The sequence below is a fragment of the Brachyhypopomus gauderio genome, unplaced genomic scaffold (genome assembly GCF_052324685.1).
Source record: "Brachyhypopomus gauderio isolate BG-103 unplaced genomic scaffold, BGAUD_0.2 sc44, whole genome shotgun sequence".
Lineage (NCBI taxonomy): Eukaryota > Metazoa > Chordata > Actinopteri > Gymnotiformes > Hypopomidae > Brachyhypopomus > Brachyhypopomus gauderio.
In genome coordinates this window covers 1,395,763-1,423,092 of record NW_027506870.1, presented here as the reverse complement: position 1 = coordinate 1,423,092, position 27,330 = coordinate 1,395,763, and the positions used below count along the sequence as shown (strand labels likewise).

At 42.9% G+C, this 27,330-nt stretch overlaps 2 protein-coding genes across 5 annotated transcripts; both read right to left on the bottom strand.

Annotated features, from left to right (window-relative positions):
• Positions 1-799: 799 nt before the first annotated feature.
• Positions 800-4,549, bottom strand: LOC143486075 (uncharacterized). The gene has a single exon (XM_076985868.1). It carries the CDS (start codon positions 4,547-4,549, stop codon positions 887-889), a length of 3,663 nt encoding a protein of 1,220 aa, XP_076841983.1. The 3' UTR covers positions 800-886.
• A 939-nt stretch (positions 4,550-5,488) lies between these two features.
• LOC143486140 (polymeric immunoglobulin receptor-like) lies at positions 5,489-26,961 on the bottom strand. Of its 4 annotated transcripts, XM_076985992.1 has the most exons (10): positions 26,817-26,961; positions 25,806-25,960; positions 25,289-25,612; positions 24,830-25,153; positions 24,187-24,328; positions 23,993-24,096; positions 15,836-15,949; positions 11,653-11,751; positions 6,677-6,711; positions 5,489-6,339 (listed from the first exon to the last, which is right to left on the bottom strand). In XM_076985992.1, the coding sequence occupies exons 2-10, from the start codon at positions 25,840-25,842 to the stop codon at positions 5,920-5,922; spliced, it is 1,599 nt and encodes a 532-aa protein (XP_076842107.1). In that variant the 5' UTR covers positions 25,843-25,960; positions 26,817-26,961; the 3' UTR covers positions 5,489-5,919. The 4 variants fall into 4 exon arrangements, with proteins under 4 accessions (XP_076842107.1, XP_076842105.1, XP_076842106.1 ...); XM_076985990.1 differs by having other exon boundaries at positions 23,993-24,328; XM_076985991.1 differs by having other exon boundaries at positions 11,653-11,697; positions 23,993-24,328.
• Positions 26,962-27,330: the final 369 nt, after the last annotated feature.

Below are 27,330 nucleotides of genomic sequence, written 5' to 3'. Positions count from 1 at the left end.
AGAGGCTCTAAATGCAGTAATAGTAGTACTATTACTAGTAGTAGTAAAAAAAATTATTGCAGGACCTGGGGCCTCATTTATAAAACTCTGCGTAACTTCTGGAGTGAAAATGTGCGCACGCACAAAAAACAGGAAATGGCGTACGCCCAAAAAAATTCAGATTTAAAAAAGCGTGCGTATGCACACTTGAACGCTGTTTCCTCTTTATAAATCACAACCTGCTTGTAAGTGTGCGCAGGTGACCCAGCCTCGCGTTCCGCCTCCGCACCGCCCATATTTACCCATAAAAGGTTCATGCAAATCACACAATGAATATTTAAATATAGGATTCCCCATTCATTCTGAGTGGGATAATGGAGGAACGCAAGCCAAAGAAGCGGAATTTCTGTGAATGTGAAGTAGAGGCCCTTGTTTCGGAGGTAGAGGCAAGGAAGGATGTGTTGTTCCAGGCCATCGAGCAACCACATTGGTTAAAACCATGGTCGCATCACAAATAACCTGTACGTTTATAGAATGAAACTGCTTCAATCTGGCTCGGCGCTTTTATAGCAACATGAGTGCAGTCAATTGCTCCGATTACATTGGGGAAACTGGCCACTGCTGTTCATGCCTGTTCATTTGCAGTGTAAGGAAATCTGATGTACCGACTTGTCAATCTGATTATGCCAACTAATACAGCTGGCATTATGGAGCTTAAAGATGGTTGAGAGATTCCTGACCTGTCCGCTAATTCTAATAATAATAATAATAATAATAATAAATCTGTTTTATATAGTGCTTTTCTTGGTACTCAAAGTCGCTTTACAGTAATTTCACACAGAAATTCACGTACAATCATACACACAAAAAAAGAAAGAAAAACAAAACGGAAAGATAGGGTAATGACTTAAGTGTTATATGCAGACTGGAAAAGGTGGGTCTTGAGGTTATGTTTGAAGGAGTGCAGAGAATCAGAGTTTCGGATGGTCAGGGGTAGAGAGTTCCAGAGGGTGGGGGCAGCAATGGCAAAAGCCCTGTCCCCAATGGACCTGTGTTTGGTAGAGGTAGTAGGAGTGAGGAGGTTGGCATCTGCAGAGCGGAGTTTGCGGGTGGGGGCGTGACGGTGCAGGAGATCTGATAGGTATGAAGGGGCAAGGTTGTTGAGGGCCTTGTAGGTAAAGAGGAGGATCTTGAAGTGTATGCGTTGTTTTATGGGAAGCCAGTGAAGTTGACGAAGGACAGGGGTGATGTGTTGTCTGGAGGGGGAGCCGGTGAGGAGTCGGGCAGCAGAGTTTTGAACATATTGTGGTTTTTGAAGAACAGAGGAGGGGAGACCATACAGAATGCTGTTACAGTAGTCGAGTCTGGAGGTGATAAAAGCATGAACTAATGTCTCTGCAGCAGAGGTGGGAAGAGTGGATCGCAGACGCGCTATGTTGCGTAGGTGGAAGAAGGATGTTTTGACTACATGGTTGATGTGAGATTTGAAAGAAAGTGTGGGGTCCATATAAATCCCAAGGTTTCTGACTAGGGGGGAAGGAGTGACAGAGTGGCCGTCAATATCGAGAGTGAGATTTTGGCAGGTGGGGAGGCTGGATTTTGGACCGAAAATAATGATCTCTGTTTTATTACTGTTTAGTTTGAGAAAGTTATGAGTCATCCAGTTTTTGATGTCTGTAAGGCAGCAGGTGAGGGTGGTGAGAATGGCAGGAGAGATGGTTTTTGTGGTGATGTAGAGTTGAGTATCATCAGCGTAGCAGTGAAATTTGAGGCCATGGCGACGTATGATGAGTCCGAGAGGAAGTATGTACAAAATGAAGAGGATGGGACCCAGAACTGAGCCTTGAGGGACACCGTGTACGACAGGGATGGTGTGGGATTTGTGTTGGTTGATGGTGATGTATTGGAATCTGTCAGACAGGTAGGATTTGAACCAGGCGAGGGCGGTGTTGGTGATGCCGATCGATTCGAGTCGATTCAGAAGGATAGAGTGTTTTACTGTGTCAAAAGCAGCACTGAGGTCAAGGAGGAGGAGGATGGTGAGAGAGCCAGAGTCAGAGGAAAGCAGAAGGTCATTTATAACTTTCAGTAGGGCCGTTTCGGTGCTATGGTGGGTGCGGAAACCGGACTGGAATGTTTCGTACAGGTTATTTGAGAGAAGGTGGATCTTGAGTTGGTTTGCAACGGCTCTTTCCAGTAGTTTTGACAGAAAGGTGAGGTTTGAGATGGGTCTGTAATTATTGAGGTCCTCCGGGCCAATGCCGGGTTTTTTAAGAAGAGGAGTGATGGCTGCAAGTTTGAGAGGTGAAGGTACTGTGCCAGAGGTGAGGGAGGAGTTTATGATATCTGTGATTAATGGAGCAAGGGGAGTGAAGCAGTCTTTGACGAGTTGAGATGGCATAGGGTCCAGGGGAGAACTAGAAGATTTCATAGTGGAGAGTATTTTGGATAGGTCAGCAGAGGTTATGGGTGAAAAAGTAGATAGCTGAGTGTCAGGTGGAGAAAAGGAAAATGTGGGTTCCGGTTGTAGGGTAGTGGAGGATGCAAGCAGGTGGTGGATGGTTTCTGTTTTTGAATTGAAAAATGCCAAGAGCAAGTCACATTTCTCAGGGGTGAATGATGATGGAGTGTTGTCGTGGGGTTTTAGGAGTTTATTTATGGTAGAAAACAGGGAACGTGGATTTGAGGAACCTGAGTGAATAATGGCAGAATAATAATTTGAGCGGGCTTTATTTAGGGCTAATTTGTAATGTTGCATGTGATCTTTGTAAGCGAGGGTGTGGACTGCGAGACCAGTTTTCTTGCATAATCGTTCTAGCTGTCGGAGATGTTTCTTGAGTTTATGGAGTGCTGGGTTGAACCAGGGTGCTGAATGGGAAAAGGTGACTGTTTTTGTTTTCAAAGGGGCCAGTGTGTTGAGGGATGTAGACAGAATATTGTTGTAAGTGTTTACAAGGTCAGTGGGGGTTGGGTTTTCAGGGAGAGTGGAGCAGGATAGACTGTTAGATATGCAGGTGGAAAGAGTCACTGGGCAGATGGATTTAAGGTTGCGAAAAGTGATTTTGCGGTTTTGTTTTGGGTCAGGGGTGGGGATGTCAATGTCAAATATAATGGCTAAGTGGTCAGATATGGTGAGGTCAACGCTGGACATGTTATGGATGTGAAGGCCAGTGGAGCAGACCAGATCCAAGATGTGTCCACGATTGTGGGTTGGGAAATTTGTGTGTTGGGTGAAGCTGGAGCAGGTTAGGAAATCCAGAAAGTCCATTGCATGTTTACAGTCTGGGGAGTCAATGTGCAGGTTGAAGTCACCAAGAAGCAAGATAGATGATGAAATAGAGAAAAGTGTGGTGGTGAAATCTGAAAGGTCAGATAAAAAGGATGGGTTGGGTTTAGGGGGTCGGTAAATAATAGCAGTGATAAGAGGTTTAGGTCCAGGGAGTTTAAAAACCAGATGTTCAAATGATGGGGCTGAGGGGAGGGACAGTGCACGGGGTTTTAGGTTTTGATTAAAAATGGCAGCAATGCCACCCCCCCTGCCCTCGGTACGTGGGTTGTCTAAATAGGAGTATCCTGCTGGGGTGGTTTGATTTAGTGAATAATAGTCCAGTGGTTTTTGCCATGTTTCGTTTAGGCAGAGCAGGTCGAGTTTGTTGTCAGTAATAAATTCATTTAGGATGAGGCTTTTATTGTTGAGGGATCGTGTGTTGAAGAGGGCGATTTTCAGGTGCTTTTGTTTAAAAGCGGTTGAGGGAGTGGTTTGGATAGTCAGGAGGTTGAAAAAGTTCACAGAGGACGTGTTCTGATGACGCGTGCTGTTGTGATGACGCAGGGAGGAAGCACTTGAGCCGGCGTGTGAGCTGTCGGTCCACAGTGCTGGAATGGAGTTTACGCCACTTGTCGTGTAGATGAACCCCCGCCGAGATCCACGATGCACATAGGGGGGTCGGCGTAAAAGTGCAAAGTGCCGCAGACTGTCCAGTAGCTCGGCGGGTGGAGGCAGCGTGGGAATGAGCCGGTGAAGTTCGGTAGGTGTGTAACGGAAAACCATGGCAGGCGCTGAGAAAAATGGCAGATCCTGGAGATGTATGGAGGTGAATTGCTGCAGGTGAAAGTCGAGATGCTGAAGAAGGGTGATCAGAACAAGGGGAAAAACCTGTGTGGGGTGAAAATTGAGGAGCGATGTAGCGGCTATCCGGCTAGCCCAGTGGAGGCGGCGTTGGTTGGCTAGCCTAGCCAGCTCATGCCGAGGGTAACGGTCCCAACCGGCGTTGAAGTGTGGGGCCGTCCGGATGTTTTTCGGCGAGTAATCCAGGTAGGTGGTAGATTTATTTGCGAAGGCAGATGGCAGTTCGTCAGGTAAAAAAGGAACAGGTTGGAACAGGTTGGAGCAGCGAGAAGCGGCAGCCAGTAGCGCCAGCGTCCTCACGCTACTCAGAGAGTATTCTCTCTGAAAACTACCTGTCGCCAGGAATCCAAGGGTTGTTAGCACCTGTAAGTGAACATGTACAGCCCGATTCTGTAACGTGGGTCTCTGTAAATCTGACCCCAACTCAACACACAGTTCCATGAGAATGGCTCTTGGAAACCTAAATCAGCTCATTAACCAGTCATCATCATTCACAAAAAAATCTTCTTGATCTCTGAAAACACGTTGTCGCCGTATTTGTCGGTTGGCTAGGTCTTCAAGTAATGCCAAAAACGCCATTATGACAGACAGTGCTTCACTCTTTTCTGCCTATTTATAGAGCTGCTATTTTATGCCATTACGTACAGCTGTTTATGCTCGTAATTATATGCAACTATTACCAGCCCTTAACATCTTTCCTCTCTCTTTATTATACAGTATAATTTGTTGCAATAATAATAATAATAATGAATAGCACCTTTAGATTTTAAAACTGTGAGACAAAACAGATAATACATATACATATAATGCAGAATAAGATACATACATAAACTATACATGCAGACCAAAAACATACAAGTGAACAAGTGATGCTTAATTTTCCTTAATCTTCCGTCCTTACTCTTGATTTATGCACTATGAACTAATAAGCGGAAGGAATGAAGGCTTGTGCATTTACTTGCAATTCCCTACCTTACCACATGGATGTCACTAATTCCCGCTCTCTCCGCAATCTTTTTAAGGGATACGGATGCCTCAAACTTTGCTTAAATATACGCTCGTTTTCACGCCAAGTATTTTTTAATAAATCACAGGTCTTACATGAGATGATGCGTACGCACATTTCAGGCCCCTTTTTGTGCGTACGCACCCTTTATTAATGAGGCCCCTGCACACTACATCAATCTATATAACTGATGACAAGTTTACACTTGAGAAAGAGGTGGCTTTACCTGTGAACTCATTTTATGTTATCATTTTACTCATTTTATTGATTTTGTAATTTGGCTTTGAAACTCTTCTCTGTCACTGCATCTCCCAGTCTCACTGTCTTTAACCCTATGCACAACATATGGCCGTCAATCATTTAAACACACAGGGTAGCAACCAAAACAACATTTATTTAATTGGTACAGTCATTTAAAATCTGTATCAGTTTGTCTGACCATTATAACAATGACATTATATCAATGGCATACTCTCCTATTTACATACATATAATTGCATACAAACATTGACCTCTGCCGATAAATAAAATAGGTGGATCCTCTGATCTCTATATAAAATGTGCTGTACTTAAAATTGTTATCTTCCATCACAAAAGGAAGAATTCTATCATGTAAATCAGATTATTACATGTTTGAGGAATTGATATTTGAAATAAATATTCTATAAAATGCAGATTAGCACTTGTTTTGCTCATCTTTTACTGATTTGGGTTTCAAAAGATAGCCAATATTTTAAGGTGGGTCTACTCACACTCTACCACTTCAACTCCATGATTGAAGATTTCATTCATTGAATTTGAGAGATTATGCTCTGTAATAGTGGTTCTGGAAAGCAAGGTAAGTTTGGTTAGTGTTGGGATCTAAGTGCTGGTATGTTGAATTTGAATGTATGGTGTTGGGATCTAAGCTCTGGTATATTGAATGTGATTGGTTGGCATTGGGGGCTAAGCTCTGGTATATTGAATGTGATTGGTTGGTGTTGGGGGCTAAGCTCTGGTACATTGAATGTGATTGGTTGGCGTTGGGGTCTAAGCTCTGGTACATTGAATGTGATTGGTTGGCGTTGGGGTCCAAGCTGTGGTACACTGAATGTGATTGGTTGGTGTTGGGCTCTAGGTTCTGGTACACTGAACGTGATTGGTTGTTATAGGGGTTCGGTATCAGGGAGACTGGCTGAGTGCTCATCTCTAATTGATTTTCTGAAGGACGACTTTCATTATCCATCTGAAACCAAAGGAACACACACAGCACAGGTTAGAAAGTTACTGTATATAGAATATCTTTCCATAATCATCAAATTGCACTAAGGGTACAATCAGTATTATATGCTTAAATAAATGTATTTAGTAAGCAGTATGTAAATAGCCAATATTGACTAAGTAGGAATTAAACATAAAATGTGGCAGCTTCTGTAACAGCAAAGATCATTCGGTTTTAAATTACACACAGCTTATGGGGTTAAATGACATGTGTGAAGTCACTCAGGCAGGACAGAGCAGAGCAGTCCTACACAGTACCACTTCAAAACAGTGTCACCACAGGAAGAAGAACGTTCACTCACCAACTGATTTCTTCCAAGTTGAGTTCTGAAAGATGCTACAAAATGAAAGAGGAGGTCAGAGTCAAAGAGCTGCTCCGTTTCTCACTTCTCTGTTTGTTTCTCACTGTTGTTTCTCACTACCCTGTTTCTCACTCCTCTGTTTCCAGAGGTGGGTAGTAACGAGTTAAATTTACAGTAATTTTAAATCATTATACTTTTAATAATTCTTCTTTTTTTTTTTTTTGGATAGGCGAATGTTTGTTTTAGGTTACATATGTTTTAAACATTTCCTAAGTCTCTTTTAATGTCTAGATCTCCCCATAGCCTCACAGATTTTTTTTTATCCACAGAGAGTTCACCCCAACAAACTCTTAAGTACACAGACACACTAGAGTCCCACAGAAATCAGAAGTTCTCCTTTTCCAGTGATACAGTTTTCGCTACCCCAGGGCGGGTAAACACAAGCAACGCTTGACCAGCTGCTGCTAAATGTTGTATGTGTGTAATGCCGGAGTGTTGGAGGCTGGACATCTGTGCGGACAGTTAAGCGGTTTAATGAAAAGATGAACACAACAAACAGAACACAAACATGAAACAAAGACTAATCCAACACTAAGAACATGTGGTAACACCAACAGAAAACACTAACACACTGAACAGGGGAGACATAAAAGCTTGCAAGTCATAGACATGAAACAGCAAGATCACATACAGCATACAAAACCATAGAACTTACAACCACACACATTATCAAAGAAAGACAAACCAAAAGATTTAACAGATGAGAACCAAGACTCTAACTAGAAATACAACAACATAGAGCATGACGATATCTATATAAATAGGAGCAAAGCCTAAATAGCATACCAACTAGTAAACATGCATACAGGCAATGACCAATAAAACAAATAGTAAAACACAGGACTAAAATACACAGAAAAACCAAGAACCAAACAAGACACACCTGAAGACCATGATGAGGGGGATGGAGTACAAGGGAGGAATGTGAAACCAGACAAAATAAGGAATGTCAAAATAAAAGCACACAAGCGGTGTTGCTGAGGGAACCATGACAATGTAAGGCCAACCAACCATTTTCTGTGGTTGAGATGCCATCTTACTAAGATTCAGAACATCCTGGACCACAGACGAGAACATATGTATAAATATACTTCTTTATCAATTCAAGTGTGAACCAGTAGATACCAGAGGTGGACAGTCTAGGTTCAGAAAGTAAAGGTCCTCACCAAGATTTTGCTCAGGCTTCTTGGCTTGTATTGATTCCACTAATTTTACCTGGCTTGCACTGATTAGAAAACCCAGCAAGCTTGAGTAAAATCCTGGGAAGGAGTTTTACTTCCTGAACCTGGAATGTCCACCTCTGGTAGATACTGACCTATATAAATCTGTGTAATGTTACTGTCATTTAGGATAATAGTGTGTTGGGGAAAATCCACAGGGTGGCATCATAGAAAGAAGCTCAGGTAACTTGTCAAACATCAGCAGCTTGAAATCCTATATAGTAGATGTCTGCCCCCTGCAGGTATGGATCTACTCCACACCTTTCCTCACATCAAGAAGCTGTCACTCAAAATCAACACAGGTCCTCCTGCATCTGCAGCGTGTCAGAGACTTTTCAGTCATGCAGGTCTCCTGTTCTCTGCTAAATGATCACGTCTTCACTGCAAGAAGGTTTTGAAATTTGAGATACTCAAGCTTAATGAATTGAATTTATTATTATTTAATTTAATTTTTATTAAAGTATTTGAATTAACCTGGATTATTTTAATGTAAGATATTTTGTAATTTGTTTCTCACTGCTCTGTTTGTTTCCCACTTCCCTGTTTTCACTACCCTGTTTCTCACTTGTCTTCTTGTTTCTTACTGCTCTGTTTCTCAACTCTCTGTGTGTGAAGCAGGGAGGTGGTGGGGATGGGGTAGGTGTGTGTGTGAAGCAGGGAGGTGGGGATGGGGTAGGTGTGTGTGTATGAAGCAGGGAGGTGGGGATGGGGTAGGTGTGTGTGTGTGTGAAGCAGGGAGGTGGAGGGGATGGGGTATGTGTGTGTGTGAAGCAGGGAGGTGGAGGGGACGGATAATATCCCAAAATAGATAATATCCGACAAGAGAGTCATAATACATCGCAGCCTAAACTCCAATCCAACCCCAGTAGTTTAGTTATTAGTAACTCATACCTGTCAAGTTTTATATTTAAAAATACGGGACATTTCCCGTATATGACGTCATCGCCTAATTTGCATAATCAGTTATTTGCATATAGCTGCAATCGAGGCTGTAGGAGAAACGAAAACATCTTTGGAGTGGCAAAAAGTGAAGAAAAAACACCCCAAATATGTTTTGAACTACAAATGAATTAAAAATTTTTAATTTTCTAGTGGTATTTCTAGCTACAAATGGGGACATCTCCTGGGCATATTTCTGTGCCTTTAGCCCACGTTTGTGCTTGGCAGATTGTTCGTGCTGACGGACATCGTTCCTTCCCCCATGAGAGACACTAAAATCACAGCTACATATCTTACATAATGAGTAGCTATGCCCCTTCATGCTTCTCTTTAGGAAAGTAAATTCCCTGTCTCATTCGTCAAGGTACGTACTGTAATGGGTGAAAAGCGTGTAGCGGAGGAGCAAGCAGGGAAAATACACTAGTTCCTGGCTTCTCTGGAGGCACACACACAGGACACACACCGTGAGGGGTAAAAGTGGTGTTTAATACGGCAGGAGTCACTCACGCATCTCACCATTACTCATGGACGTAATTTTGATTTCAAAAGTGGGGGGGACATGGATTTGTCGTTATTTAAATATTTGGTTTTAACCGTAAAAACTGGGGGGACCAAAGCCGGCTTTTGAAAAAGTGGGGGGGGGCATGTCCCCCCCGTCCCCCCCCAAAATTACGTCCGTGCCATTACTGTCCAGATAACTCAGGGTAGACACAGCAGACCGGAGGCTATGCTACAACTAGCTCGCAGTCCCGTGCAGGATACCCAACAAGAGCGCGCATGCGCAGTGTTACAGTACATGTAAAACTACCGTTATAGTATGCTTAGCTTTTTTGGCAGGACTGCCTTCTCTCGTTAAATCTATCTCTGATTTGTTGTTCCAGGTTTGCTCCCACTGTCGACACTAAACCCGCGAGTTTTAAATTTATTTATTTTTTTAAAGCATTCATGTGCCGCTCCAAACAGAATTCTGTCACTAGCCTCGCGAGAACTGCCACCTGCAGTAGTCTGGGTGGCAGTTCCACCTGCAGTAGTCTGGGTGTCGGTTCCACCTGCAGTAGTCTGGGTGTCAGTTCCACCTGCAGTGGTCTGGGTGTCAGTTCCACCTGCAGTGGTCTGGGTGTCAGTTCCACCTGCAGTAGTCTGGGTGGCAGTTCCAGATTTAGACCAAACCACAGCACTGAAACAGCTTTACTCAGGGTAGTGAATGATTGACTAATATCGACCGATAATGGGCTCGTCTCGTTCCTTATACTGTTAGATCTTAGTGCAGCTTTTGATACTGTAGACCACAACATTTTCCTGGATAGACTAGAAAACACGGTAGCCTAGGTATTAAAGGTCGCACTCTCCTGGTTTAGATCATATTTGACTGACCGCTTCCAATGTGTAAGTGTTAATAATAAAACCTCTAAATCTGTGCAGGTTAAATATGGTAGGACCACTTCTATTCACACTGTACATGTTACCCTTAGGCGAGATTATGCATAAGCACAACATCAGTTTCCACTCCTACGCAGATGACACTCAGCAAAAGCCGATGATTTAGGCGTAAACAGTAAAATCGAGAAATGTGTAGAAGAGATAAAGCATTGTATGGCGTGTAACATTCTAGCACTAAATCCCGATAAAACAGAGCTAATAAAAGTTGGGTCTAGTGATGATCGAGATGAGCCACAGGTGAGACGGATTATCACAAGATGCACCCGCACCCACGGAGATACACAGACGCAGAAGATCAGATGCAGACGACGTAGACACACGCCCGAAGGGAGGGTTCGGGAACCGTAACGTGACAGTAGCATCGAATCTACATTCTTTTACTATAACCCCCAGCGCAGAGGTAAAGAACTTGGGCATCACAATAGACCCAGATCTCTCGTTCGATACACACATTAATAATGTAACTAGGGTAGCGTTCTTTCACTTACGCAACATTGCTAAAATTAGAAACATATTAAATACAAGTGATGCGGAAAAACTAATCCATGCATTCATATCCTCTCGTCTAGATTATTGCAACAGTCTCCTAGCTGGATGTTCTGGTAAATCGGTAAACAAACTCCTGCTGGTTCAGAACGCAGCACCACGAGTTTTAACAAAAACGAAAAGGTTTGATCACATTAGTCCCCGTACTATCGTCATTACACTGGCTGCCAATTAGATTCCGTATTGACTATAAAAAACTTTTATTAACATATAAAACACTGCACGACTGAACAATATAACCCAGGGGTAGGTATGTATGTGAAGCAGGGAGGTAGAGGGGATGGGGTAGGTGTGTGTGTGAAGCAGGGAGGTGGAGGGGATGGGGTAGGTGTGTGTGTGAAGCAGGGAGGTGGAGGGGATGGGGTAGGTGTGTGTGTGAAGCAGGGAGGTGGGGATGGGGTAGGTGTGTGTGTGTGAAGCAGGGAGGTGGAGGGGATGGGGTAGGTGTGTGTGTGAAGCAGGGAGGTGGGAATGGGGTATGTGTGTGTGTGAAGCAGGGAGGTGGGGATGGGGTAGGTGTGTGTGTGAAGCAGGGAGGTGGAGGGGATGGGGTAGGTGTGTGTGTGTGAAGCAGGGAGGTGGGGATGGGGTAGGTGTGTGTGTGAAGCAGGGAGGTGGGGATGGGGTAGGTGTGTGTGTGAAGCAGGGAGGTGGAGGGGATGGGGTAGGTGTGTGTGTGTGAAGCAGGGAGGTGGGGATGGGGTAGGTGTGTGTGTGTGAAGCAGGGAGATGGAGGGGATGAGGGTAGATGTGTGCGAGAGAGGGAAGCACCTTGTGTCTTGCTGTTTTTCATCTTGTACAGCTTCATCGCTAATCCTCCAATCAGCAACAGAATCACACAGACACACACAAGGATTGCAACACATAGAGCTGGAGGTGAGAGGAAAGAGGCCCAGAGAGAAATGTAATATAATAATAAGCATATAACTAGCATACTTTGAATATGCTAATATATGTGATATAATAGTATGAAAATGTATATAGTATATACTGAAAACACAGAAATGTAATATAATAATAGTAATAATAATAAATATATGAAATGTAGTATATACTGCAAACACAGTAATGTAATATAATAATAGTAATAATAATAAATATATGAAATGTATTATATACTGCAAACACAGTAATGTAATATAATAATAATATATGAAATCTAGTATATACTGAAAACACAGTAATATAATATAATAATACATGAAATATGTCTAGTCTAGAACACATGCTTGGTTTATAAAAGAGCTTTATAGTCTGGCAGTAGGCTGCTTCCTGCTGACGCTGCTTCCCGCTGACGCTGCACTGTAAAAAACAGAACTTAAAATTGCTCGCCTTACAATGATTTTTAGTTTAGCTGAGCCAAAAATAATTAATTGCACCATAAACTATAACAAAGTAATTGGATCGGCTTACTTTATTGATTTTCTTGTTAAAAGTTGATCTGACCTTACAACCTGCATTGTCAAAATATACAAATTGTAGTTGAACCCTAGTTAAGGCCAGGCCAACTCCTCTGCGCATGCTCAATTTGACTCCTTAGTTGAGAACGGGGCGGGGTTTGCTCTGAATGTGGGGGGGGGGGTTGGGGGGGGAGGGGGGGGGTGCCAGAGGGTGATGTCATTACCCATGAGCCCTTGCGGCTCCGGCCCTGTTATGCGTATTATGTGGTGTTTATGTCTGTATAGTGTTATTAATGATTATTAATTGTGTGTTATTAGTTAAGTCACCCCGGTCCATTTTTTAATGTACATGTGCATTATGCCAATTTTCTTGCGAGGTGAGAATAAAATCTCTGTTCTTGATAAGAATGGACTTGTCTGCAGCTTTTTTTTCCTATACAACAATATAATAAGTTGGCACAACTTTAAAAAATTTGGGACTCTTGGTATGTAAAACTTACATGTTGAGGTTCATATACATGGGCAAGATAAATTATCTGAACAAGATATAATAAGTTAGCATAACTTGAATCATTAGGAATTATTTGTAGGCAATACTTAAAATCTGAAGTTTATATACCTGTGAAAAATAAATAATTGGAACAAGAAATAATAAGTTGGATCAACTGAGTGAATTTCTTAAAAACTTAAGAGTTTGAGTTGGGATCAAAACTCAAAAATCGAGTGCAGTAAGTTGCCTTGAAATTTTGAGTTTTCTCAACTTTTTTTTTTTTGGATCAAACTCCTCCATCTGGCCCTGTCCTGAGTGTCCTCCACTGACACCACAGCCACTCTCATATCCTCTACCACTGCATCCATAAACCTCCTCTTAGGTCTACCTCTCCTCCTCTTGCCTGGCAGTTCCATCATCAAGACCCTCCTACCAATATACCTCTCTTCCCTCCTCTGTACATGTCCAAACCACCTCAATCTCGCCTCGCTAACTTTATCTCCAAAACATGCTACATGTGCTGATCCTCTAATAAACTAATTTCTGATGCTATCCTTCCTCGTCACTCCAAATGAAAATCTCCACATCTTCATCTCAGACACCTCCATCTCCCTCACCTGTCTCTTTGTCAGTGCCACTGTCTCCAGTCCATACAACATAGCAAATTGCAGCCCTTACTTCCTCCTTGTTCACCTGAGGCACTTCCTGATTCACAACCTCTACCTCTTCTAACCTTCTTTCCCTTTCATTCTCTTGATTCATCAGTTCCTCAAAATACTCCTTCCACCTTTCCAAGACACTCTCCTCACCAAACAACACATTTCCATCTTTATCCTTTATCATCCTAACCTGCTGCACATCCTGACCATCACGGTTTCTCTGTCTGGCCAATCTGTACCAGTAGCGAACCGTGACCATTAAACCTGGGCCCTCTTCTAATAAACTGCAATAAAGAATTAAGAAAAAACCGAGACAACAGTATAGCTTTAGAAATGCAATAAACAATAACATTTGTACTAGATAACTTGTTAAGCAAAATAAGTTTCCAAACAAAATAAGGTTTCACAGCTCCGTGGTTCTCGGAAGTGGAATATGTAAATGAGGACATCAAAGGACTGAATCGAAACTAGCTAGCGGTGGTGCGCTAACGACAGCTAGCGTCGCCACAGCGGGCGGAAATTATCATATAGTTAAGCTCGCCCACTAAGAGGGAAGATATGATTGGTCAATTTTACTGTCATTTGAAACTAGTATTGCGCTGAATTATAACTGCCAGGCCCTCTGTAAACGAACAGCGGGCACCACAGTCCTGATAGGGGGAGACACAGGGTCACAGGCTTCCACTTAACCCCTCACCTTCCAACACAGATTGAATAGACACGGTTGAATAATTTGTGAATTACAATTTGTAATTGTTTAGATGTTGATTGTAAAACTGTAAGTAGATCAAATAAAATTGGATAATTATATATATATAATGTTTTAAGAATATTTTAAGCCCTCTGAGAGGGCGTAGAGGGCCCTGACGGTTCCCCACTGAACTGTACAGATCCTGTTCCCCTTCCTTAGTGTCCAACTTCTCATACAGCTTGCTATATGCCTTCTCTTCAGCTTCTGCCACTGCTCTCTCTGCCTTACGACACATCTCCTTGTACCTCTGTCTACTTTCTTCATCTCGCTGAAAATACCAATTATTTTAAGCCAAACACTTTCCTCTCAAACTTTCCTGAACTTCCTCATTCCACCACCACGACTCCTTGTCTATCTTCCTCTGTCCTGAGGTCACACCAAGTACCTTCCTAGCCACATCCCTTACTGCATTTGAAGTCTCATCCCAGGTATCCAGAACACCACTACCATTACCCAGTACCTGCCTCACCTCATCCCTGAATTTTACACCACAGTCCTCATCCTTTAACTTCCACCACCTGATCTTAGGTTCCGCTCTCACTCTCTTCCTCTTCTTCACCTCCAAGACCATCCTACATATCACCATCCTATGCTGTTTAGCTACACTCTCCCCTGGTAACACCTTGCAATAACTAACCTCTTTCAGGTTTCATCTCCTACAGAGGATATAGTCGACCTGTATGCATCTTGCACCACTCTTATGTTACCCTGTGCTCTTCCTTTTTCTTACAAAAAAGGAAGTTTTCTGTTAACTACAGCCATCTTTATCCTTTTAGCAAAATCTACCACCATTTGTCCTTTCATATTCCTTTCATTAACACCATATCTACCCAACACCTCCTCATCACCACTGTTCCCTCCACCAACATGTCCATTTAAATCTGCTCCAATAACCACTCTCTCTTCTTTAGGAACCTGCAAAACAACTTCATCTAACTTTCTCCAGAATTCTTCTTTCTCCTCCACATCACAACCTACCTGAGGAGCACAAGCACGGATGACATTCATCATCAACCCTTCAATCTCTAACTTTACACAGATCATCCTGTCACTTACTCACTTTACCTCCACTACACTCTTACTAAACTCATCCTTCAGGATTACCCCTACTCCATTTCTCTTCCTGTCTACACCATGATAGACGAGTTTGAAGCCACCACCAATGCTCCTGGCCTTGCTCCCCTTCCACTTGGTCTCATGTACACACAGTATATCTATCTTCCTCCTCTCCATCGCATCAGCTATCTCTCTCCCTTTACCTGTCATAGAGCCCACATTCAACGTACCAACTCTAACCTCCACCTTCCTGCTCTGCCTCCTCTCCTTCAGCTTCAGAACCCTCTTCCCCCCTCTCCTCCTCCTCCTTGTCCCAACAGTAGTCCAATTTCCACTAATGCCCTGTTGGACAACAGCACCAGTGGTGGTTGTTGTTAACCCGGGCCTCGACCGATCCGGTATGGAATTTCTGTTTTTGATCCGCATCATTTGATTTGGTGCAGTTTTTACACCGGATGCCCTTCCTGACGCAACCCTCCCTATTTATCCGGGCTTGGGACCAGCACTAAAATACACTGGTGTGTGCACCCTAGTGACTAGGTTACACTATGTCCACTGCTATGGACTGGAAATTCACAAAAGGTACATTATATTTCACCTGTGCTTGTGTCTGTTGTAGGAGAGGAAGTGACTGTAGTTTTAGATGTTGTGAGTACAGTTGATCTTGGTGATGAGCATGATGAAGATACTGATGGTACTGGCACTTGTGGTTCTGTTAATGGAGATGAAGACATTAACATTTCAACATTCAGTTGCAAAAGCAAAAACTGTTTTGGTTAAGATTATGGCGTGTGTAATTGGCTGCTGCTTCTCAAGTGTGTGTGTGTGTGTGTGTGTGTGTGTGTGTGTGTGTGTGTGTGTGTGTGTGTGTGTGTGTGTGTGTGTGTGTGTGTGTGTGTGTGTGTGTGTGTTGATTGGTTGCATAAAGGGAGAAAGGCAATATAGAAGTGTGTAAAAATAATAATGTCATAAGCAGTACATGTGAGGTCTGTATTATACTCAAACATACTTCATGTGTGCACATAAATAATAAAAAATAGCTCAAACAGACATTCGTCTAAAATCACCCATTCTGGGACATACTGATGTCTGTATTCTAAAAAAGTAAATTCTACAGAATAAAACATCATGTACACAATAATAAAGCTACTAGACAACTAATTGAGGCTTTTTTCTGCCCCTCATGTTAAACAATATAAATATGACCAACTTCCCCATTTAAATAATATATTAGAATGTGCAGCTATTTCCTAATAGAAAGTGTCTTATATCAGTGATTCACAACTGGTGGGTCGAGACTCAAAAGTGGGTCGCTGACAGCTTGTAAAAATTTAGCTCTTATTGGGTGGCTGAAGTTGGTTCCTTATTCAAAAAGGGTGTGTTCACGATGTGTGTTTGCTGCGCACTTTGTTTAAAAGAGATAGATTAAACAAACGAGCACAGGAGCATACATTTAATAGGTTATTGTTTCCCATACTGATTTTGTGAACGTAAAAAAAATTATTAAAATATAATGAAAGCATTCCTTTTGTAAATTAGTTCTATTTCAAGTTGTTCCAGTTGTATGCAATTTGTACATAATTGAATTCATCAGCATTTCTAACGTAAGGAAACATTTTTAGGCCCCGTCCACACGACGCAGATTTTTAAAAACTGAGGTTTTTGTCTCCGTTTCAGCCTCCCGTCCACACGAAAACGGCGTTTTCGGTCACCGAAAACAGAGGTTTTTGAAAACGCCTTCCATGGTGGAGACTTTTGAAAACTCCGGTCTCGGCGTTTTCGTGTGGACGGGGAAAACGCATGTTTAGGAAAACGCTGACGTCACATAGTGAGTCTGCGCATGTCTTTTTTTTGTTTACATTCGCTCAGCTTGTTCAGCATGGATACGCAGCCGTGTGGACATAGATATTTTTGAAAACGGAGACAAAAACCTCCGTTTTTAAAAATCTCCGGCGTCGTGTGGACGTAGATATTTTTGAAAACAGAGACAAAAACCTCAGTTTTAAAAAATCTCCGGCGTCGTGTGGACGTAGATATTTTTGAAAACGCTGATCGTGTGGATGGAGATATTTTTTTACAACGGAGACAAAAACCTCAGTTTTTAAAAATCTCCGGCGTCGTGTGGACGGGGCCTTAGATTTGAAAATTAAAAAGGCTGTTCTAGAACACAAATGAATTGGAAGAAGAACATGGCATATTGAGCAGTGGGCATATAGGTGAATGGATTTAAAGGGGCAGTATCAGAGGCTTATTGAAGGCCTTATTGATGGTGGGCCAGAGAAATAACAAATGCATCATGAAGAACAGATCGCTCCCTAAGAGAGCAACCTGATTTTAGCCTGATCCAACATCATTTTATACCTTAAATCTAACTGGCAAATTGGCATATTGAGTAGTTAAGCGCACAGATGAAATGGTTCATGAGGTTGATTTCAGAGGTCTGCTGTATGCCTCTAAGGCTTTGGGCCAGACAAATAACACAACTGGTTCCTATATGTATGAGGAACCTAATTTTTGCCTGTCTCAACATCATTTTAGCATTCAGATCTAACTGGAAACATGGCACATGCAGTGGTGCGCACAGGTGAAATGGTTCAGATGGGCAATTTCTCAGGCCTGCTGTATACCTGTAAGGTCTCGGGTCAGGCAAAACTCAATCTAAAATCAGGTTCCACTTGTAACGTTAGACAGAGACTGGGATGACACAAATGCAGGCGAACTGCTTTATTCAAATAATAAAACAGAAACACTGAACACAAGGAGCGAACCTAAACAACAAGGAAATACAAGAACACAAAGAAACACACAACCACCAACTCAACAGGCTCAACAGGGGAAACATGAGGAACATAATGCAACAACCTCCATTAATTACAGCTAATGATAAATATAGTGGATCATGAGTCATGGGAATGGTAAACGGGGAGCAGGAGTACGCTAGTACGCTAGTACACTACAACCACTGAGAGGCAGAACAGAGAATAAGGCACAGACACAAAGCACTCTCAACAAACGAAATTTGGACAAAGACTACAATGCAGGGCAAGATAAGGGAGTACTCACGAACACAATGATCGACACAGATGGCTGAAACAGAGGGACTAAAAGACACTGGAACAGGGAAACGAAACAAGACACAGGTGGGAACACTAAGGCCTAGTGTATGACCTACAGAAGGGAACTATGGCAACAGGGAAACAGGGTGGGACAAGGGAGGAGGCCGGAGTGAGGCGTAACACCTCTCTTAGGGAGCGACCTGTTTTTTTATGATGCATTTGTTATTTCTCTGGCCCACCATCAATAAGGCCTTCAATAAGCCTCTAAAATTGCCCCTTTAAATCCATTCACCTATATGCCCACTGCTCAATATGCCACATTCTTCTTCTGATTAATTTGTGTTCTAGAACAGCATTTCTATGTTTTTAGTTTTCAAATCTAAGAATGTTTCCTTACGTTAGAAATGCTAATGAATTCAATTATCATGTACGAATTGCATACAATTGGAACGACTTACAGTGAAAAATCACAATTAACAAAATATGGCACATTTACAGTCATGGCCAAAAGTTTTGAGAATTGCTTGGCATCATTGTTTCTCTTCTGTTAACCATGGTTATCTCTAAAGAAACACGTGCAGTCATCATTGCACTGCACAAAAATGGCCTAACAGGGAAGAGTATCGCAGCTAGAAAGATTGCACCTCAGTTAACAATCTATCGCATCATCAAGAACTTCAATGAGAGAGGTTCCATTGTTGCCAAAAAAGCTCCAGGGCGCCCAAGAAAGACAAGCAAGCGCCAGGACCGTCTCTTAAAATTGTTTCAGCTGCGGGATCGGGCTACCAGCAGTGCAGAGCTTGCTCAGGAATGGCAGCAGGCAGGTGTGAGTGCATCTGCACGCACTGTGAGGCGGAGACTCTTGGAGCAAGGCCTGGTCTCAAGGAGGGCAGCAAAGAAGCCACTTCTCTCCAGACAAAACATCGGGGACAGACTGATATTCTGCAAAAGGTACAGGGAGTGGACTGCTGAGGACTGGGGTAAAGTTATTTTCTCTGAATACCCTTTCTGTTTGGGACATCTGGAAAACAGCTTGACGAGGTGAGCGCTACCACCAGTCTTGTCTCATGCCAACTGTAAAGCATCCTGAAACCATTCATGTGTGGGGCTGCTTCTCAGCCAAGGGAATCGGCTCTCTCACAGTCTTGCCTAAAAACACAACCATGAATAAAGAATGGTACCAGAATGTCCTCCGAGAGCAACTTCTCCCAACCATCTAAGAGCAGTTTGGTGATCAACAATGCCTTTTCCAGCATGATGGAGCAACTTGCCATACAGCAAAGGTGATAACTAAATGGCTCAGGGAACAAAACATATAAATTTTGGGTCCATGATAGATTCAACTTTATTGTCATTGCTCAGTACAGGTACAAATGCAGTTAGCATCTACCAGAAGTGCAAATAGTAGCAATAGTGCAAAAAGACAGGGCAAGTGTGCAATAAGTGTACATAGTATACATGTACATAGTGCAAGATTGATGGAATAAATTACTATTCTAAATGTGCAAAAATAGATTCACTGTGGATATGTGAATATTACTGTTATAAATATACAAAAATAAATTAACTGTGGGTATGAACTTGTTGGAGACTGCAATGAAACTAGTCCGCTGTGTGCAGTATGAGTGGTAGTGTTATCGGTGAGGTGTGCAGTATGAGTGGTAGTGTTATCGGTGAGGTGTGGAGTATGAGTGGTAGTGTTATCGGTGAGGTGTGCAGTATGAGTGGTAGTGTTATTGGTGAGGTGTGCAGTATGAGTGGTAGTGTTATTGGTGAGGTGTGCAGTATGAGTGGTAGTGTTATCGGTGAGGTGTGCAGTATGAGTGGTAGTGTTATCGGTGAGGTGTGCAGTATGAGTGGTAGTGTTATCGGTGAGGTGTGCAGTATGAGTGGTAGTGTTATCGGTGAGGTGTGGAGTTCAGCAGAGTGATTGTGGAGGGAAAGAAGCTGGACCTGAGCCGACTGGTTCTAGCACGGATGCTCCTATATCTCCTCCCGATATGGAAGTAGGTTGAACAGTTTGTGGTTGGGGTGGGAGGAGTCCCTAATGATGCTGTGTGGGGTGGGAGGGGTCCCTAATGATGCTGTGTGGGGTGGGAGGGATCTCTAATGATGCTGTGTGCTCTACACACACAGTGCTGGTGGTGGATGTCTTTGATGGCAGGGAGCTGCGTGCCTGTGATGCGCTGTGCAGTCTTTACTACCCTCTGCAGGGATTTCCTCTCTGTCATAGTGGAGCTTCTGTACCACACGGTCACAGTTGGTCAGTATGCTCTCAATGGTGCAGCGGTACAAGTTTGTGAGGATCTGAGGAGACAGACGGTCTTTCTTTAACCTCCTCAGGAAGTAAAGATGCTGCTGTGCCTTCTTGACCAGATGGGAGGTGTTGAAGGACCATGAGAGGTCTGCAGAAATGTGGATTCCCAAGAACTTGAAGCTGGAGACACGTTCTACCTCTGCTCCGTTGATGTAGACAGGAGAGTGTGTGCAGCCCTTGGTTCTCCGGTAGTCCACGATGAGTTCTTTAGTTTTGTCTGTGTTCAGGATGAGGTTGTTGGTGGTGCTGCACCAGGAAGTCAGGTGCTGGATCTTCTGCACACTTAATGAAGGTGTTGGATGTGTGCGGAGGAACACAGTCATAGGTAAACAGGGAGAAGAGCAGAGGGCTCAGCACACAGCCTTGCGGTACACCAGTGTTCAGAGTGATGGTGGTAGACATATGATTGCCCAATCTCACGGACTGAGGTCTGTCTGTCAGGAATTCCAGGACCCAGTTACACATGGGAGTGCTGATTCCCAGGTCACTGAGGTTGGTCACTAGCCTAGTCGGGATGACCGTGTTAAAAGCGGAGCTGAAGTCGATGAATAACATGTGGATGTAGGTGTTCCTTTCATCCAGGTGGGTGAGGGCAGAGTGAAGAGCAGTGGAAATTGCAATCCTCAGTCGACCTGTTCGCACGGTAAGCAAACTGATGGGAGTCCAGAGATGGTGGGAGCACCATCTTCAGGTGGCTGAGGACCAGTTTCTCAAAGCACTTCATCACGATGGGGGTGAGCGAAACTGGACGGAAGTCATTAGGACATGCAGCAGTTGAGCGCTTTGGCACCGGTATAATGGTGGATGTCTTCCAGCATGCAGGAACAGCCGCCTGGGCCAGTGATAAATTGAAGATATCAGTGAAGACCTTGGCTAACTGTCCAGCGCACGCTCTGAGGACACGTCCAGGAACGCCATCTGGACCAGCAGCTTTGCGTGTATGCAGCATGCTCAGTACAGACTGCACATCATCTGAGGAGAGTGTGAGAGGGCTTCCATTGTGGGGAAGACCACTCCATGTGCTGTGTTGGTCATTCCTCTGGTCAAAACCAGCGTAGAACTGGTTAAGCTCATCTGGGAGAGAGACACTGCTGGCTGGGGGCGTCAGGGATGGAGGCCTATAGTCAGTGATAGCCTGGATACCCTTTGTCGTGGAAATTTTCTGGAAATAGATGAGGACTCAGACGTGGTTATATGATTAATTTATTACAAAAACATAAATATATATAAATAGGACAAAGACAGATACAAGACAGACACAGACATGAGAGTCTCATTCAAGCATGACAACTCTGAAGGCAGAGGTCAGAGTTGTAGAAGTTCTCTTCAACAGACAGTTTGTAGGTGTATTTAGCTTTCCTGATCCCCTTTTTCAGGTTTGCCCTGGCTGAGCTGTAAGCTTCGGCATCACTAGATCTGAAAGCAGCATCACGTGCTTTCAGCAGTAGGCGAGCCTCCGCATTCATCCAGGGTTTCTGATTAGGGAAGATTGTCAGTTGTTTGACAGAAGTGACGTTGTCTATACATGAGTTGATGTAACTCATGACTGCAGAGGTGTATGTGTCCAAATCTGTGTGTGATCCTGTGGTGGCTTGAGAGGAGAACACACTCCAGTCAGTCAGTGAGATATAGATCTCAAGATGGCGGTGCGTGCACAACGCGAAGCTCAGTGTCTCTCCAGATTTCGCTTTCTAGTAGTTATTAGTCTACTGGTTTCAACTTTTTTTATTACAAACTGCCAGGCAAACATATCTTACAGCCGGCAGGCCTTGTTGGACATTGGTTTCACCTGCAACAACAGAGTTTGAACCATCTAGAACTCCCTCGGGAAATCTCAGCAGTACCGTGGGCAACGCAGCCTGCTCCCCCAGCTGAGTGCAGCCGGCGCCAGCGTGCAGAACGAAAACGCGGGGAAAGCGAGGGGGGCTACGTGCTAAGCTAAGGCTAAGCCCCCACCAATCAGCGGTTCCCAGCTTATTTCTCGCCAACATCCGGGCTCTAGCGGGCAAAATGGACGAGCTGTGACTATGGACCACTACACAGAGATGGATCAGGGAGTGTAACATCATGATTGTGACGGAATCGTGGCTGAACGGCAACATTCCCGACACCGCGGTGGACCTGGACGGACGCAGCATGTTCAGAGTGGACAGAGTGGCTGAGGACTTCAGTAAGGGGGGGGGGGGGGGGGGGTCTGTGCATCTATGTAAACAAACTGTGGTGCACAGACTCCACAGTAACTGAACGTCGGTGCTCTTCAATCATTCCAACCTGAGATCTGTACTGCCAAAATTTCACCAGTATGTCTCTTGCCCTACAAGAGGAGACAAGACCCTGGATTGGGTCTACACAAACATCGCAAAGGCATACAAGGCTGTACCCCTCCCCCACCTGGGGCAGTCTGATCACCTCTCATTGTTCCTGCTCCCGAGGTATGTGCCACTCATCAAACGTGTGAAAACATCAACAAAGACTGTTAAAATGTGGCCAGAGGGGGCCATCTCTACCTGACCTGGAAATTCCCCAGATCTTAAACCCATTGAGAACTTGTGGTCAATCATCAAGAGAGGGGTGGACAAACAAAAACCTACACATTCTGACAAAATGCAAGCATTGATTGTGCAAGAATGGACTGCTATCAGTCAGGATTTGGTCCAGAAGTTGATTGAGAGCATGCCACAGAGAATTGCAGAGGTCCTGAAGAAGAAGGGTCAACACTGCACATAATGACTTGCTGCATTAACTCATTCTAACTGTCAATAAAAGTTTTTGTTACTCATAATATGATTGCAATTATATTTCTGTATGTGATAAAAACATCTCACAAACACATAAAAACCAGAGGGCAGCAGATCATGTAAAAATATAATATTTGTGTCATTCTCAAAACTTTTGGCCATGACTACACATTCACCCTTTTTGAATAAAGAACCAACTTCAGCCGCCCAATAAAGAGCTGCGAATAAGTAGCCAAACGAATCGGAAGCTGCGAATGAGTAACCAACTTCAGCGTCGTCCAGTGGCGACAGGTGATACAACAGCATAATTTTTTATGGGTGAGGATTTTTTGTAATTGGAAAAAAATATCCACCATTTTCTTTTGAGTTTGTATTTTAAAAGTTAAACGATAGTTATGGAGTGATTTGAAATTCTTTCTTCAAAAATTTTAAGACATTACTAGCAAAAGTGCCAAAATATGGAAATTCTTTTTTCTGGCAACCAAGACAAACATCTACAACTTTGTTTCCGTCAGGAATAGACATATTTTCAATAGCAGACGGGTTGCGTCTTAATGACAATGAGAAAATGTGGGTCCCGGTTTGAGACCAGTTGAAAACCCCTATCTTAAATAACAGATTCATTGATCATGTTATGTACTCACCAGTCACTGTCAGGTAGATCTGTGTGATATAAACCTTGTATCCATGATCAGATTCCCAGTCTGATTCAGCTCCACACCAGTATGTACCAGAACCAGTCAGTTCTCTGATGGTCACAGTGAAGAGTAGAGTTGTTCTGTCGTCATACAGAGACATGTATCCCTCATTTATCCATCTGCCACTCTCTTTAACTGACATTTTATAAGCACAAACATCAGTGCCCACAATCTTGCAGAGAAACTTGGGGTCACTCCTCTGGGATTCTGGGTATTTGCAACTGATGTTCACAGTTCCTCCTCTATAGCCAGTCTCACTGATGGACCTCCCATAGTTCAGATCTGTCAATCATATACATTCAGATCAATATGTGCATTTATTAGTACTGTTATTCTGGCATTTACTATGCTAATAAATGTTAATATATGCTAATAAATGCTAACAAAGTACAAATATCACACATATTTAGCTCTGCTTCACATGACTGTGGTTGATTTAGGGTTGACGGGTCAGATCTGGTTCACACTTGCATCCTTTAATGCTACGGATCAACAGAGCAGTCTCACTGCTCCAGTGTCCTGGGGTTGAAAATGGCAACTTACTTATTTTGCTTATTTGGTTTGATAGGTTCACATGTGAAACCAATCTGTTCACACTGGACATGACTTCAAGTTATAAACAATTCGATGAAATCCTTGGCTATAATCTAGTTTATGCCCTGATGTCCTGTCCAAGTTTGGTTCCTGTGATGCACCATGTACTGCTATAATAGGCTCCGCCTCCCATGACCTGGAGTTGGATTTAGCAGTTTAGTAGATGAATGTATGTTACATGATACTCACCTTCTGGTACATTCACCTTCACTTCAGTGTAGGTGTGTAGTTGATCAGACACAGCAACACCACACTGGTATGTTCCAGAGTCATTTACACTCAGTTCTCTGATAAACACACTGAAGAATCCTGCACTTCTGTTGTCATGAACTGAGGATCTGAGCTGATGAGTCCAGTCAGTGTTTGGGTTTGTTATTTGATCTAAACACCAATGATCATTTCCAATCTTACAGAAAGATTTCAGTTTGGTTTTGTATTCATCCTCATATTTGCACTTGATGTTGACTCCTCCCCCTGCATATGCAGTCACTTCTTTAGAGGCCACGCCCCCTGCTAAAAGCATGTTGACATCACACTGTTATAAAGAGTCCTGTATGAGAGCTTGTACTGTTACCCTCCCTGTAGTAGTAATACATGATGCTGGAAGGGGTAGTAGGATGAACAGGAGCAGTAGAGGAGAACACTCACCTGCTATTACCTTCACTTTCACTGCTGTGTATTTGTCTGTCTGTAGAAATTTATCCACTGCACACTGGTAGGTTCCAGTATCCTCCACAGTGAGGTTTCTCATCAACACCCAGAAGAATTTAGCACTGGTGTTATCATACAGAGAGAATCTGCCTTCATGCACCCATGTGTTTTTAATGTCTGTTTTAATTTGAATATCACATGGTGTACTTTCACCCTTGCAGAAATATTTATTGTTTGTTTCATATCTTTTGTGATATTTGCATTTGATCCTGACTCCTCCTCCTGAATATGCTGTCACTTCATTGGTGGACTCTCCTGTCACTGAAACACATATCAAACATCAGAGTGAGCTCATAATATGTTTGTGAAAGCTCAGTGGTGACTTTTGTAATAACAAGTATAACACTGCTGTGCAGGCGAATTCAGACCGTAACAACCTTCCTGTGCAAATATACTCAGACAAATAACTTCCTCTTACTGACAGTGTTGATGATGTAGAAGTGCTTTTCATTACCTGAGATCAGGTAGAGGGTGAAAATGATGACCTTCATTCTGAGTTCAGGAGTTCAGATATCCAGACCAACTCCACTGTAAACAGATACCGGAGTCACACCACAGCTCTGTCTCTGTCTGGGCTGTTTCTTCATCCGATTAATAAAGGACTTCCCTCTTTCAAGAGGGAGAGAGAGACCATATTAAGTCAGTTTTATTCATCCCAGGAAGTGACATATAAATGTTTATTAAAGCTTTGTAGGAAATACATAACAAGTCAAATTTTGGGACAAGTTTAGGAACCTTGTAGCTAGTGGCATGTTCTTCTTTAAATAAATGGCAACCTATTTATTTGCCGTTTTCATAGGTTCACATGTGAAACCAATTTGTTCACACTGCACACGCATCTTCACAATTTCTCCCTCATAAATGAACAGCACAACATAGTTCGTATTTATTGTGTCATATTCCTTTGACTACTGAAACATGAAAGTTTAACGTGAAACTTAAATTCTTAAAAAAAACTGTTGTGATGTACAGATGTCAGTGTGATGGTCTACAGCAGATATCAATGAGTGTTGTACCACTGTGTGTGTTGTGTTGTACCACAGTGTGTGTGTGTGTGTGTGTGTGTGTGTGTGTGTGTGTGTGTGTTCTCTCACCTCCTCCCCTCTCTCAGCCTCAGTGAAAGATATAGATGACGTATCGATTGTCTGAGTCATTTGGGCATCTTGTGCACATGCATGTACATGATTCATATAATAGTGTTTTAACTACGTAAGAACCAATTGTTTCTGAATGTTGTTCATGATAATCTAATAAGCTAAAAAAGCTGATTAAACTGATAAACTTAATTAAATTACTTTGTTTAAAATAACACTGGTTTTACAAGCTCATGTTTTTATAATACCACCATAGTCAGCATATATTGTTATGAATCTTGGAAGAAACAAACCTTTTGGTTGTTAAAAATTTTGTAAAGCCTTCATTTGATGCTGATGATTCAAATTGTTTCAGAAGTGTCTGTTCTTACCTGAGATCAGTTAGAAGATGAAGATGAGGAGAATCTTCATCCTGAGATCAGCTTTGTTTGTTGACTTCAACTTCAACTCCCAGATCAGTTGAGGATTAAAGCTAAAGTCTTTGAAGATTCGGTCTGTCTGCATCTGTGTCTGGTCTGTTTCTCTCACTGTTTATCTGTACATTTGTTTCTGTCAGACCACAGGAAGATGAGACATTAGCCACTTCCTATTGCAGCTGGTGACAAAGCAAATTCATCTTTACTACCTGAGTATGACAAATACATTTAATAAAAGGTCATTTTCTGTGGATAACTTTATTGACTTGTCTTGATTTAATGTTTGTAATACCGAGGTCTCTATTATTAATACTATGTTCACATTAATATATCTGTCACATTGAGGACCCCGGCCCCTCCCTTTTGGGCGTGTGTCAACGTTGTCCACGTGCTTTGTCTGCGTCAGTGGATATACGTGGTTAGGGTTTTGTCGTGTGATTTATAAGTCTCACCTGTGAATCGTCTCGTG